The 15,916-nt window shown below is 43.8% G+C and overlaps 1 protein-coding gene across 7 annotated transcripts in view; it reads left to right on the plus strand.

Annotated features, from left to right (window-relative positions):
• Positions 1 to 15,916, plus strand: part of nalcn (sodium leak channel, non-selective) — a 294,913-nt gene that overhangs the window by 45,721 nt on the left and 233,276 nt on the right. For all 7 annotated transcript variants that reach the window (XM_071341958.1, XM_071341956.1, XM_071341957.1 and 4 more), the window contains 4 exons: positions 3,718 to 3,801; positions 4,128 to 4,267; positions 4,381 to 4,509; positions 15,283 to 15,434. In XM_071341958.1, coding sequence (XP_071198059.1) covers positions 3,718 to 3,801; positions 4,128 to 4,267; positions 4,381 to 4,509; positions 15,283 to 15,434 — 505 coding nt within the window. The remainder of the gene's footprint in view (positions 1 to 3,717; positions 3,802 to 4,127; positions 4,268 to 4,380; positions 4,510 to 15,282; positions 15,435 to 15,916) is intronic.

Here is a 15,916-nt window from a genome sequence, read left to right on the forward strand (position 1 = left end):
AGGCTGGGATGGGCTACAGGACAATAGGCAAGCAGCTTGGTGAGAAGGCAACAACTGTTGGCGCAATTATTAAAAAATGGAAGAAGTTCAAGTTGACGGTCAATCACCCTCGGTCTGGGACTCCATGCAAGATCTCACCTCGTGGGGCATCAATGATCATGAGGAAGGTGAGGGATCAGCCCAGAACTACACGGCAGGACCTGGTCAATGACCTGAAGAGAGCTGGGACCACAGTCTCAAAGAAAACCATTAGTAACACACTACGCCGTCATGGATTAAAATCCTGCAGCGCACGCAAGGTCCCCCTGCTCAAGCCAGCGCATGTCCAGGCCCGTCTGAAGTTTGCCAATGACCATCTGGATGATCCAGAGGAGGAATGGGAGAAGGTCATGTGGTCTGATGAGACAAAAATAGAGCTTTTTGGTCTAAACTCCACTCGCCGTGTTTGGAGGAAGAAGAAGGATGAGTACAACTCTAAGAACACCATCCCAACCGTGAAGCATGGAGGTGGAAACATCATTCTTTGGGGATGCTTTTCTGCAAAGGGGACAGGACGACTGCACCGTATTGAGGGGAGGATGGATGGGGCCATGTATCGCGAGATCTTGGCCAACAACCTCCTTCCCTCAGTAAGAGCATTGAAGATGGGTCGTGGCTGGGTCTTCCAGCAAGACAACGACCCGAAACACACAGCCAGGGCAACTAAGGAGTGGCTCTGTAAGAAGCATCTCAAGGTCTTGGAGTGGCCTAGCCAGTCTCCAGACCTGAACCCAATAGAATATCTTTGGAGGGAGCTGAAAGTCCGTATTGCCCAGCGACAGCCCCGAAACCTGAAGGATCTGGAGAAGGTCTGTATGGAGGAGTGGGCCAAAATCCCTGCTGCAGTGTGTGCAAACCTGGTCAAGAACTACAGGAAACGTATGATCTCTGTAATTGCAAACAAAGGTTTCTGTACCAAATATTAAGTTCTGCTTTTCTGATGTATCAAATACTTATGTCATGCAATAAAATGCAAATTAATTACTTAAAAATCATACAATGTGATTTTCTGGATTTTTGTTTTAGATTCCGTCTCTCACAGTTGAAGTGTACCTATGATAAAAATTACAGACCTCTACATGCTTTGTAAGTAGGAAAACCTGCAAAATCGGCAGTGTATCAAATACTTGTTCTCCCCACTGTATATGTAGTACCTTTTTTTCTCACCTTTATTTAACCAGGTAGGCCAGTTGAGAACAAGTTTATTTACAGCTGCGACCTGGTCAAGATAAAGCAAAGCTGTGCGACACAAACAACATAGAGTTACACATGGGATAAAGAAATGTACAGTCTATAACACAATAGAAATGTCTATACACAGTGTGTGCAAATGTAGTAAGATCAGGGAGGTAAGGCAATAGATAGGCCATAGTGGTGGAATAGTTAGAATTTAGCAATTAAACATGAGTGATGGATGTGGGGGTGACCAGTGAAATATACCTGCTGGAGCGTGTGATACGGGTGGGTGCTGCTATGTTGACCAGTGAGCTGAGATAAAGCGGGGCTTTGCCTAGCAAAGACTTATAGATGACCTGGAGCCAGTGGGTTTGGCGACGAATATGAAGCGAGGGCCAGCCAACAAGAGCATACAGGTCGCAGTGGTGGGTAGTATATGGGGCTTTGGTGACAAAACGGATGGCACTGTGATAGACTGCATCCAATTTGCTGAGTAGAGTGTTAGAGGCTATTTTGTAAATTACATCGCCTAAGTCAAGGATCGGTAGGATAGTCAGTTTTACGAGGGTATGCTTGGCAGCATGAGTGAAGGAGGCTTTGTTTCGAAATTGGAAGCCGATTCTAGATTTAATTTTGGATTGGAGAAGCTTAATGTGAGTCTGGAAGGAGAGTTTACAGTCTAACCAGACACCTAGGTATTTGTAGTTGTCCACATATTCTAAGTCAGAACCGTCCAGAGTAGTGATGCTTGACGGGCGGGCGGATGCGGGCAGCAATCGGTTGAAGAGCATGCATTTGGTTTTACTTGCATTAAGAGCAGTTGGAGGCCATAGAAGGAGTGTTGTATGGCATTGAAGCTCGTCTGGAGGTTTGTTAACACAGTGTCCAAAGAAGGGCCAGAAGTATACAGAATGGTATCGTCTGCAAGAGCGACATCATTGATGTATACAGAGAAAAGAGTCGGCCCGAGAATTGAACACTGTGGCTCCCCAATAGAGACTACCAGAGGTCTGGACAACAGGCCCTCCGATTTGACACACTGAACTCTATCTGAGAAGTAGTTGGTGAACCAGGCGAGGCAGTCATTTGCGAAACCAAGGCTGTTGAGTCTGCCGATAAGAATGCAGTGATTGACACAGTCGAAAGCCTTGGCCAGGTCGATGAATACGGCTGCACAGTATAGTCTTTTATCGATGGGGGTTATGACATCGTTAAGGACCTTGAGCAGGGCTGAGGTGCACCCATGACCAGCTCGGAAACCAGATTGCATAGCGGAGAAGGTGCTTTGGGATTCTAAATGGTCGGTGATCTGTTTGTTAACTTGGCTTTCGAAGACTTTGGAAAGGCAGGGTAGGATTGATATAGGTATGTAACAGTTTGGGTCTAGAGTGTCTCCCCCTTTGAAGAGGGGGATGACCGCCGCAGCTTTCCAATCTTTAGGGATCTCAGAAGATATGAAAGAGGAGGTTGAACAGGCTAGTAATAGGGGTTGCAACAATTGCGATTAATAATTTTAGAAAGAGATGGTCCAGATTGTCGAGCCAAGCTGATTTGTAGGGGTCCAGATTTTGCAGCTCTTTCAGGACACCAGTTATATGTATTTGGGTGAAGGAGAAATGGGGGAGGCTTGGGCAAGTTGCTGTGGGGGTTACAGAGCTGTTAATTGGGGTAGGTGTAGCCAGCTGGAAAGCATGGCCAGCCGTAGAAAAATGCTTATTGAAATTCTCGATTATCGTAGATTTATCAGTGGTGACAGTGTTTCCTAGCCTCAGTGCAGTGGGCAACTGGGAGGAGGTGCTCTTATTCTCCATGGACTTTAGTGTCCCAGAACTTTTTGGAGTTTGTGCTACAGGATGCACATTTCTGTTTGACAAAGCTAGCCTTTGCTTTCCTAACTGCCTGTGTATGTTGGTTCCTAACTTCCCTGAAAAGTTGCATATCGCGGGGGCAATTCGATGCTAATGCAGTACGCCACAGGATGTTTTTGTGCTGGTAAAGGGCAGTCAGGTCTGGAGTGAACCAAGGGCTATATTTGTTCTCAGTTCAATTTTTTTTAAATTGGGCATGCTTATTTAAGATGGTGAGGAAAGCACTTTTAAAGAACAGCCAGGCATCCTCTACTGACGGGATGAGGTCAATATCCTTCCAGGATACCCGGGCCAGGTCGATTAGAAAGGCCCGCTCACTGAAGTGTTTTAGGGAGCGTTTGACAGTGATGAGGGGTGGTCGTTTGACCGCGGACCCATTATGGACGCAGGCAATGAGGCAGTGATCACTGAGATCCTGGTTGAAGACAGCAGAGGTGTATTAAGAGGGCAGGTTGGTCAGGATGATATCTATGAGGGTGCCCGTGTTTACGGATTTAGGGTTGTAGCCTATGAAGGCATTCTGAAGCCTTCATAAGCTGAAAGTAATTTAAAGCGTGACCGAAACATTTAAATGACATTAATCTCACTCTCTCTCTCTCTGTTTCCTCTGCCTGTCTCTCCCCCCTCCATCCAGGGTGATAACTCGTACGTCAAGGATCGCTGGTGTATGTTTGACGGCTTCATGGTCTTCTTCCTCTGGGTGTCTCTGGTGCTTCAGGTACAAATGTTGCACCTCACGCTGTGTGTGTCCAAGACCTTTGGTGAAATACATCTTTGTTTTCTTTAAAGTAGTTTGTACCCTGTGTGGGCGGAGTTTGCACTTGTGGGACTATTGTTTTGGTTCCATTTTTCCAATCAATTGAAATTAAGTGCACGTAACATATTTCAAAGAAAACAAAATCCGTATTTATTTAACACAGGTCTGGTGTGTTAGTACATGTTTGCATTTGTGTGCATGTGTGTGTGCGTTTGCATACACTTTACAACAGTGGTCTTCCAGGTACAGCACCTGTCTCAGTTCACAGCCTTCCCTCTCTCACCCAGGTGTTTGAGATAGCGGATGTTGTTGACCAGATGTCTCCCTGGGGCATGTTGAGAATCCCCAGAGCCCTCATCATGATCCGAGCCTTCAGGATCTACTTCCGCTTCGAGCTGCCACGCTCACGCATCACCAACATCCTCAAGTACGTAGGGTTTTATTAGGACGTGACGTTACCTGCGTAGGTTTATGAAATGTCATTTGAATTGGAACTCTATACTTGGTTTATGGTTAATGTAAAACATTCTCTCTGTTTAGGCGATCAGGGGAACAGATCTGGAGTGTGTCGATATTCTTGCTCTTCTTCCTCCTTCTGTATGGAATTCTGGGAGTTCAGATGTTCGGAACATTCAATCATCACTGTGTTACCAACGACACAACGAATGGGTATGGGCCTCCATTTACAAAATTATTGGTGTATGAGACATTTTTATCTATGGTATCAATGATATCAGTGGGATAAACATACTGTAGGCTAACCTGACTGTGTGTATGCAACTTGTGACAGTGTGTCTGTCAATGTGGCGGTGAAATATGTCATGGTGCGTGTCTGTTGTACCAAGAGCCAGTCAGCCCATCCAGATCTTCAAACTTCTGCATCATTGACACTCTGGTCGGCGTTGGCTTTTTGTTCAAGAGTTTTGGTTTGGGGAAAGGGTTGAAGTTAATTAAACTATGAGGTGATGTGTGCCTTGCATCAGTAGTCCATCAGTCTAAACCGTGGAGTTGGATTAAGGGCGCACTTGGCCCAAAGATGTTTGTTTTTAGCATGGGCAGCACCATTGAAGTAGTTAACTAGGTGGGACATGCGATGGGTTAAGAAAGGGTCATAGAATTCCATCCAGGTCAGCAGGGCGATCATTACATAACCACAGGTGGCAGTAAATCATCAACCTTGGCTTTATACCTGTTCAGACTATACACACTCCAGCGCAGTAGGTGGTGGTATGCGTCTTTTCAGTTTATTTATGATCTGCCAATACACTCATAGAAATTGACAAATGGAGATAGCTCTTAATGGCGTTGCATGCGTCTGTGTAAGTGTGAGTTTGCATGCATCCATGCGAGTTTATTTGTGCTGTGTGCATGGTGTTTAATATTTGTATACAGATGCTGAGTAAGTGGCGAGGAGGAGAACAGAAACCCCCAGTGGGAGAACAAAAGAAGCCATCACCATCACAGTTAGAGCTGCGAGAGAGAGAGAGCGCGAGCCCTAATCATAATCATTAACGTCCTGTATTGTCTGGGATGTATATTTAAAGCCTCTACTCTGCCATCGATCTGTCCATCTCCGCTTGTTGACAAGTGCTCTCCTGCCCCAGGGGACACTGCATATATTGACTAGTTTCAGATTAAATAGAAGGCACAGAATCACATTTCACATGAATAGATCCTTCCCCTTTCAGAAGTGGTTTAGCCGGTGTATTTGTGATTTGGTTATTATTGGGCTAGTTTTTTGTCAATCCCCCTGATGTGTGTGTTTAAGTGGGGTGCTTTAATAATAATAATTCAACTTTTATAGCGCTTTTCGTTACAGACAGAATCTCAAAGTGCTTAATATAGGCTACAACAGTAGCTAGATCCGCTAGATCAAGTCTGTTTGAGTGTTTCTTGAAGCCTCCAGATGGGCAGACGCAGTCATGAGAGGATCTGGAAGCTAGATGGTCAGCGGATGCCATCAAGACATCTCCGCCATCTGCAGACTCGCTGTATTTGGACTTAAGCTCCCCACAGAGTACAGCCCACTCCTTACTTCAGAAGTTTCCTCCTGAGTACCAACTCTGCATGCATAGCCTCCTCTTGGATCACCGTCAGTGGAAACGAACCCAAAGTCAGCAGGTGTAATTCAAATGAAAACACACAGCGGCTAGCTAGCATTAGTTAGCTTGTTGACAATGCTGATTTTCATCCATTTATGGGCAGGAGTCTAATTCATGATGTCAAGACTTGCTCTGCACTCATTTAGTTATTGTACAAATATTGACATAAAAACGATTGCGTTTGATTAAATATGTACAGAATTGACATGAGCTCTCTGCCTAGGCTGCCACTAGGCGCCATGGCAACTATAAAACCTTTAGACATGTCTTATGCAAGTTAGTCTAATCTCTAACAGGCCATATGCCTTTGGCACAAAGTCACAGACTCCCTCTCCAGTCATTCACACAGAGCAGAGGGGATTTGTATTGAGATTGAAAGTGAAATGGGCAGGAGGAATTTGACTGGGGTGGGTATTTGTGTGTGGATGAAAAAGGGCTCCTGGATGTGCAGACAAAATGGGTTTCTTCACCTATTCCATATGAGAGATTATTCACATTGACCTTGGCCTTTTGGTGAATTGAATGAAACATCTTGTGAAATATGTAAATGAGTCCTTATTGTGCGTTGGCATCTCAGGCTCTTTGGGAGGAGTAGTTATGTCTGGTTAAAGTTAATATTGGAATTGCCAGGGACTAGGGCTGTTGCGGGGACGTATTACCGCCACACCGGCAGTCATGAGTCATGGGCGCAGTAAAATTTCACGCGACCGTCGAGTCACGGTAATCTCCTTTTATGCACCCAGGACATGCGTTGGCAGTATCCAACTCACTAATGGCCTGGTACTCAGGGTTCTATTGTCCTCCTATCCACTCTGACATGAATGCAATCAAAAATCACACCAGTCACTTATCATCAAAAGAGTATTGTGCTTTTAAAACTCACCTCGCTGTGATCGATCAATTTGAGGAAAGAAGATTTTAAAAAACAGCTCGACACTGAGTGGAAAATATGGTCATTGTGGATGTTGTTTCAAAGCCTAACAACGAAATGGACAGCGCTTTCTGAGGTGATGATTCATTCAAAACACCCACACACATATTAGAGCTTATGCATAGGCCTATATATGAGCCCAAGCCTAAAAAAAAAAATATTAAAAAAATAATGATTGTGCCGTTTGTTTTACAATACATATTCTACCGCATATTACTCACCGCAATTTTTTTGGGGGGGGAAAACTGATTAAAGATGTCTTTAATTGGTCTAGCCTATATTCCAAAATTAAACCAATTCTAGTAATGGCCTTTTAGTGTGGACTGTATTATTATGCATACTGGATGGCCTAGTTACCTTATGCTAATATCTAAAGTTTCTATTCATGAGTCTGGGAGAGAATTTATAGGCCTAGGTAATGCAGTTGGTTCGTTGATTGTTAGCCTACAATAGTGAATTTGATTTTGAATAGCCTAGGAGTAGGGATTTTATTTATTTTTTCAGAATGAATAGGGTGACACATTAGACAACAGAATATCTCACCACCGTGCGTTGTCATCTCCTCCCCATCTCTCCTTCATTACTTTCTCAAGCATGCAGAGAGAGGAGCTGTCAACAGTTTGATGAAATGTTTCATTGTGAAAACATGTTCACTTGCTTTCCCAAATGAAGCCCGTTCCTGCAGGGTTGGGGAGCCCGTGGCGTACAGAGTTTGGGCGAGAGTATCACCTGTCGTGCATCGAGAGGCTGCATATTTCGTCAAACAGTGGTTGATGCATGGAGTGAAATAACCAACTGGCGGGAAAGTGGCTTCCGTTCACTATTGGAGTGCATAGGTGGATGACATCTAATCGAATCACATTTTATTGGTCACATACACGTGTTTAGCAGATGTTATTACGAGTGTAGTGAAATGCTTGTGTTCCCAGCTCCAACAGTGCAGTAGTATCTAGTAATTCACAGCAATGCACACACATCTAAAAGTAAAATAATGGAATTTAGAAATATATAAATATTAGGACGAGCAATGTCGGAGTGGCATTGACTAAAATACAGTAGAATAGAATACAGTATATACATATGAAATGAGTAAAGCAGTATGTAAACATTATTAAAGTGCTTGTGAGGGGTTGGGTTAAATGCGGAAGACACATTTAAGTTGAAGGCATTAAGTTGTACAACTGACCGAGTATCCCCCTTATTAAAGTGACCAGTCTATGTATATAGGGCAGCAGCTTCTAAGGTGCAGGGTTGAGTAACAGGGTGTTAGCCGGCTAGTGATGGCTGTTGAACAGTCTGATAGCCTTTATCATTCTCTCTCGGCCCCAGCTTTGGATGCACCTGTACTGACCTCCCCTTCTGGATGGTAGCGGGGTGAATAGGCCGTGGCTGTGGTGGTTGATGTCCTTGATGATCTTTTTTACCTTCCTGTGACATCGGGTGCTGTAGGTGTCCTGGAGGGCAGGCAGTGTGCCCCCGGTGATCCGTTGGGAGACCGCACCACCCTCTGTAGAGCCCTGTGGTTGCGGGCGATGCAGTTGCAGCACCAGGCGGGGATACAGCCTTAAAAATCACCCTATTTTTTTATTTAAACGTTTTTTTTGTTTCAGTCTTGTCTCATCGCTGCAACTCCCGTACTGACTCGGGAGAGGTGAAGGTCGAGAGCAGTGCGTCCTCCGAAATACAACCAGATGCTCTGCTTCTTGACACAATGCCGAGTTAACCCGGAAGCCAGCCGCATCTATGTGTCGGAGGGAACGCCGTACACCTGGCGACCGTGTCAGAATGAACTACGCCCGGCCCGCCACAGGAGTCGCTAGTGCGCAATAGGACAAGGACATCCCTGCCGGCCAAACCCTCCACAACCCAGATGACGCTGGGCCAATTGTGCACTGCCCCATGGGTCTCCCGGTCGCGGCCGGCTGCGACAGAGCCTGGATTCGAACCCAGAATCTCTAGCGGCACAGCTAGCTCTGCGATGCAGTGCCTTAGACCACTGTTCCACTCGAGAGGCCGACACCGAGGAACTTGAAGTTTTCACCTTCTCCACTGCGGTCCTGTCGAAGTGGATAGGGGCGTGCTCATTCTGTCATAGTTGAAGTGTACCTATGATGGAAATTACAGACCTCTCTCATCTTTTTAAGTGGGAGAACTTGCACAATTGGTGGCTGACTAAATACTTTTTTGCCCCACTGTACCTACATTATGGTCATATAGCAGATGTTTATTTAAAACAATCCACAGTTGACACATGTTCAGTATGTGGTCCATGTTGGAATCAAATCAACACCAAGTTACATTCAATTGCCCAACACACGGAACGTTGAAGATACAAAGACTCTTCACTCTATGGCAGCCATTTTAAATCTCCATGAAGTTACAGTTCTTTTTTTTTTTACAGATTTTGTGAAACTAATCACGATTTATCCCAGATCTGGTTTTACTTTTAACTCAGTAAATGTTCTGTGACACACTATTACTGGACCTTTAACCCACCGTTTGAGGCTTAATTGATCATGTCTGTGTTGTGAAGAAAGGTGATTTATAACGTGTTAGCCATTATCCGAGTCTCTATAATTAGCTGTATCTGGATTCACCGCTAGGCCTTTGATTGCCCCTTTTGTGATATGGCAATAAATTATCCCTTCTCATCCCTGAGCCCTAATAAACAATGTGGATGAATGTCTGGCGGGCCAATTTGAAGGCATTCATTTTCATTAGAGACGTCAAGCGGCTCCTGGAATAACACCTGCGGCTAAAGAGAAAGGTTGGGGGGGGGGGGGGGCAGGCTGTGTGTGTCCAATTGGTGCTGTTGGTGTGCCAATGTCTCATATTCATAGCTTGTCTATTTTACAACTAAAATACATTTACCGGAAGATTTCCATATACACTTGCACTCAATATTATAAAGGGATGATTGTGTAAATAGGTTTGAGCCAGCAATCCATGTTAAAGTGAGTTTTTCCCCTCGTCATTTCTCCCGTCAATACTCTATATTACGGAATCAAATTTGGCACACCGGTTGAGAACTCAATTCCCTACATGGTCAGCAGATGATGGCGCGATCCGCTTGCTAGTTATCTTCTTGGAAGGATGGGTAGAAATGGTGCATTCTCCCGTAGGGATTTTTTTAGGAAGACATTTAAGAAAGATATTCCACTAAGTTGTCTACAGTGACACTCGAATGTCAGAGAAAGATTTAAATACGGTGCTTTCGGAAAGTATTCACACCTCTTTACTTTTTTACATTTTGTTGTTTTACAGCCTGAATTTAAAATGGATTACATTTAGATTGTGTGTCACTGATCTACACACAAACCCCCATGATGTCAAAGTGGAATTTTGTTTGTAGAAAATACTCTAAATTGAAATGTCTCGAGTCAATAAGTATTCAACCCCTTTGTTATGGCAAGCCTAAATAAGTTCAGGACTACAAATTTGCTTAACAAATCACATAATAAGCTGCGTGGACTCATTCTGTGTTCAATAATAGTGGTTAACATGATTTTCGAATGATTACCCCATCTAAGTACCCCACACATACAATTATCTGCAAGGTCTCTCAAATGAGTAGTGAATTTCAATCACAGATTCAACCACAAAGACCAGGAAGGTTTTTCAATGCCTCGCAATGAAGTGAACCGATTGGTACAGGCGTCCTTCCTAACTCAGTTGCCGGAGAGGAAGGAAACTCCTCAGGGATTTTAAAACAGTTACAGAGTTTAATGGTTGTGATATGAGAAAACTGAGGCTAGCTAGCTAACTCAGCAAAAAAAGAAACGTCTTCTCACTGTCAACTGCGTTTATTTTCAGCAAACTTAACATGTGTAAATATTTGTATGAACATTCAACAACTGAGACATAAACTGAACAAGTTCCACAGACATGTGACTAACAGAAATGGAATAATGTGTCCCTTTTTATTTATTTCATCTTTATATAACCAGGTAGGCCAGTTGAGAACAAGTTCTCATTTACAACTGCAACCTGGCCAAGATAAAGCAAAGCAGTGTGACACAAACAACAACACAGAGTTACACATGGAATAAACAAACATACAGTCAATAACACAGTAGAAAAAAAGATATACAGTGTATGCAAATGAGGTAAGATTAGGGAGGTAAGAATTATACCTGAACAAAGGGGGGTCAAAATCAAAAGTAACAGTCAGTATCTGGTGTGGCCACCAGCTGCATTAAGTACTGCAGTGCATCTCCTCCTCATGGACTGTACCATATTTGCCAGTTCTTGCTGTGATATGTTACCCCACTCTTCCACCAAGAGACCTGCAAGTTCCTGGACATTTCTGGGGGGAGTGGCCCTAGCCCTCTCCCTTCTATCCAACAGGTCACAGACGTGCTCAATCGGATTGAGATCCGGGCTCTTCGCTGGCCATGGCAGAACACTGACATTCCTGTCTTGCAGTAAATCACACACAGAATGAGCAGTATGGCTGATGGCATTGTCATACTGGAGGGTCATGTCAGGATGAGCCTGCAGGAAGGGTACCACATGAGGGAGGAGGATGTCTTCCCTGTAACGCACAGCATTGAGATTGCCTGCAATGACAACAAGCTCAGTCCGATGATGCTATGACACACCGCCCCAGACCATGACAGACCCTCCACCTCCAAATCGATCTCGCTCCAGAGTACAGGCCACGGTGTAACGCTCATTCCTTCAACGATAAACGCGAATCTGACCATCGCCCTTGGTGAGACAAAACCTTGACTCGTTAGTGAAGAGCACTTTTTGCCAGTCCTGTCTGGTCCAGCGACGATGGGTTTGTGCCCATAGGCGGCGACGTTGCCGGTGATGTCTGGTGAGGACCTGCCTTACAACAGGCTTACAAGCCCTCAGTCCAGCCTCTCTCAGCCTATTGCGGACAGCCTGAGCACTGATGGAGGGATTGTGCATTCCTGGTGTAACTCGGGCAGTTGTTGTTGCCATCCTGTACCTGTCCCGAAGGTGTGATGTTCGGATGTACCGATCCTGTGCAGGTGATGTTACACGTGGTCTGCAACTGCGAGGACGATCAGATGTCCGTCTTGTCTCCCTGTAGTGCTGTCTTAGGAATTGCCCTGGCCACATGTGCAGTCCTCATGCCTCTTGCAGCATGCCTAAGGCACGTTCATGCAGATGAGCAGGGACCCTGGGCATCTTTCTTTTGGTGTTTTTCAGAGTCAGTAGAAAGGCCTCTTTAGTATCCTAAGTTTTCATAACTGTGACCTTAATTGCCTACAGGGATTCGAACCAGGTTGTCTGTAGATGTCCGTCTTGTCGGACATCTAAATTTGTTTACAACGCAAATGAGAGCACTGAATCAACGTACCATGAGTTTAAGCTGTTAGTGTCTTAACTACCGTTCCACAGGTGCATGTTCATTAATTGTTTTATGGTTCACTGAACAAGCGTGGGAAACAGTGTTTAAGCCCTTTACAATGAAGATCTGTGAAGTTATTTGGATTCTTACGAATTATCTTTGAAAGACAGGGTCCTGAAAAAGGGACTTTTCTTTTTTTGCTGAGTTTATTTCATAAGATCATGAAATATATATCTTCTGAAGTAGTTTGCTAGCTAGCTAGCTAGCTATCAATGTTTAAACATTATCTAACCTAGCTAGCTGTTAGCTAAGCTGTGTTCAAAGTATAACGTTGTTAGCTAGACACAAGCAGAACGATGCATGGAATGATATGTAGAACAAGGCAACCAAAGTCTATTATTTAACGAAACTCATTTGGTCTATTTTAACTAACCTAGCTAGCTAGCTAACGTTAACAACTGTAAGTGACAGACCATTGAAGATTGACTTCCATGTCCATAGATGCTGTATACCGTAAAAATTTGCAGAAAATCCATCATGGGGAAGTTAGGTACTGTGCAATGCAAATGCAAATCTATGCATTTGTAAATAATTATGTAGTTCATAAATTCATTATGTAATTGTAAGACCTTTTTACAATTGGTCTAGTGCAGACTTTTTTAGCCCACGACCCCATTTTGATATCGGGGCTTCCAAGTGGCGCAGGACACTGCATCTCAGTGCTAGAGGCGTCACTACAGACAACCTGGTTCGAATCCAGACTGTATCACAACCGGCCGTGATTGGGAGTCCCATAGGGCGGAGCACAATTGGCCGGTGTACGCCGTCATTGTAAATAAGAATTTGTTCTTAACTGACTTGCCTAGTTAAAGGTTAAATTAAAAACAAATATATTCTTGCGAACCCAACCATGTGAAAATAAATTATGTAATTAACAGCCAATGTTTACTGTTTTAATTGGGGCTTTGGCAATTAATTGCAAAACATTGTAACAGTATTTCTGATTGTATTCTCAACCATCATATACTTTTAATGTGGGGCTATGACAGTCAATTGCAAATTAGTCTGACTTAATTAATGTTATCTCACTAATGAGATGGGTGTGCTTGATGCATGTCGCATTGGAGCATCTCAAAGTCAGGGGGCGTGGTCGTCAGTGCACACCTCATCTTTCCTGTCTGATCCAACCTGGATCTAAATTTGTTTACAACGCAAATGAGAGCACTGAATCAACGTACCATGAGTTTTAATGCTCGGAGGGAGACGGCACAGTATTCCCTTTGAGTCAGGAACCAAAACTTCTCTCTAGTGACCCGTGAATGAGTTGTCTTCAGCATTCGGTCACGTGACAGCTCGATCAACTGTTCGATTTCACTTACCGGCATGTCAACTGAGCCAGGATCACAGTCAAATGGATTTTGCTGATTCGGTCACTCATCTGTAGAATGTTTTTGTATTTCCCCTGCATGCTTGCGTTCAGTTTCCCAAATATGTCTGTTACACAGAAAGTCGATATAGTCCGTTTTTTATTTATTTTTTACATCCATTGCAAATGACAACAGTTCCTTTCTCAATTCCAAAAATCTTTCTAACGCTCCCCCTCGATAACCATCAAGGCTCGTTGTGATTTTTTTATTTTTTTGTCAGGCTCTTATGCCATAAGTCCAAATAACAATGTAGTTTACAATCAAAATTACCTGCTGCATATCTCCACGCTCAGCACTTTTGCCGCCAGTTGCTCTCGGTGTATCCATTGTAGCTCAGTGGGTGTATCATACAATACATCCATATGGCAGAGGGAGACACATTCATAACCTGGAGTGCAGAGGCCTGCCCACCGTCCCATGATAGATGGAGCACAATCTGTGCAAAAGCTCACCATTCGATCCCCTGGAATCTGTTTTTCGTAAATATAGCCACGCAGCGCACTGAACCTCCCATGTGCAGTTTCTTGCTCGGGAATCGTGAGACAGAACAATATGTCCTCGAGAATAGCCTCCCCCGACATGTAGCGAACAAAAGTCAATGCATCTCGGCCCTCACAGCTAACGGCCATTTGGAGAGCATGAGGTGGGGAGTTTTTGAGTCGCTCAGTCAGTTTCCTCTTGATTTTCTGCTAGCAATAGCATCAAGTCTTAGTTTCACAGTGTTAACTGACAAAGGTATTGATGTGAGTTTCTGTGCCTCTGCCTCCCCACACGTTGTTTTCACCGGCCGATAATATCAAAGTCTCTGCAATAGTGTGTGGTTTCATAGCGTAGCGGGCTTAGCCGTTCACCATGGGAATGATTCAAGTTCAACGGTCAAGTGAATGATTTGCTTTTCCCACGATCTAAGGGCGCTCTCTGGTTGAATTGTCTGCTGTTAAAAATCTGTGGCATTTTGAAAATCGACCACTTTAGGCTGCCATTGATAGCCGTGTTGTTTTATGCCATTTCAAATAGTTCTAATACAGAGTAGTAATGTTTGGTGGCAGGACTTGTTACTATCAGACCTTCTAGAAAAAACGCCCCCTGGAAATGATTACAAAACACTGTTTTAAGTGAAATATTAGCTTTTGTCTAAAGGCGAAAAGACAGGAAATTCAAAGCTAATTTGACCTTGTCACTAACAAGGCTTTTCAGCAAAGCAGCTTGACTACTGCTAGAGTACTGTAGCTGTATTGATCTACTGTACTCCAACAACAGATGTACTCACATTGGATGGGTTGATTAGGATTCAATACATACTAATACATACTCTTAGAGTAGGTTCCCCCCATTAATGTACTTAGTAATCTACACATATTTTTTCATGTAAGACACACATGCAATCGATATAGATTAGGGCCTCATGAATTAATTTCAAATGACTGATTTTTGTTTTTATGAACTGTAACTCAGTCAAATCTTTGAAATTGTTGCGTGTCGCGTTTATATTTTTTGTTCAGTATATAGTTGAGATTGTTAAATGTTGATGTGTTCAGTTCGAATGTCTTTCTCCAGATCCGTTTCAATGAACAATGCACTTGGCAAACATAAGTAAGCTCTAAAATGAAATATGTATTTGAATGTGTTTTGTGTTTCTGTGTTCCCTGTGTTTGTCAGTACTGTGACATGGAACAGCCTGGCCATCCCCGACACCCACTGTTCGCCAGACGGGGAGGGATACCTGTGTCCTTTGGGCTTTAAGTGTGTGGACTTGGAAGAACTGGGGCTCAGCAGACAGGAGCTGGGCTACAGCGGCTTCAACGAGCTCGGTACATACACACACACACATGCACACGGGTGTACCCCCCACACGCACGTGCACGCACGCACACAGCATTTTTTTTTTTTTAGCTTTGTACGTTCAGCTTAGTAACCGCTGTCTGAATAACCAGCTTTGAGTTGTGTTTGTACAACTACCAATTTAGATTAGAAGATGCCAAGGCTGGTATCTGTGTGTTGGAGCTGTGCTACAGCGGCTTCATCAACCTAATATACAGATTACACCTCTGCTCGAACACCTTTGTTGGTTTACATCCCTGCATAAATGAAACAGACCAAAAAGTTTGAGGATTATCATGGTTTCTTTCCCAAAAAGGTGGGTCGGTACCATATAAATAAAATAGGGATTCTATTTCTTAGCCTTTCTATGGACAGTACTGTAGTGGATTGTAGCTGGTCTTTCCTGGGTTATTTTCTCAGAAGCAGAAAAAGCTACAAAATAAAAATGCTTCTGCATCAGCCTTGGTCTAGG

The sequence above is a fragment of the Salvelinus alpinus genome, chromosome 14 (assembly GCF_045679555.1).
Source record: "Salvelinus alpinus chromosome 14, SLU_Salpinus.1, whole genome shotgun sequence".
NCBI classification, from domain to species: Eukaryota; Metazoa; Chordata; class Actinopteri; order Salmoniformes; family Salmonidae; genus Salvelinus; species Salvelinus alpinus.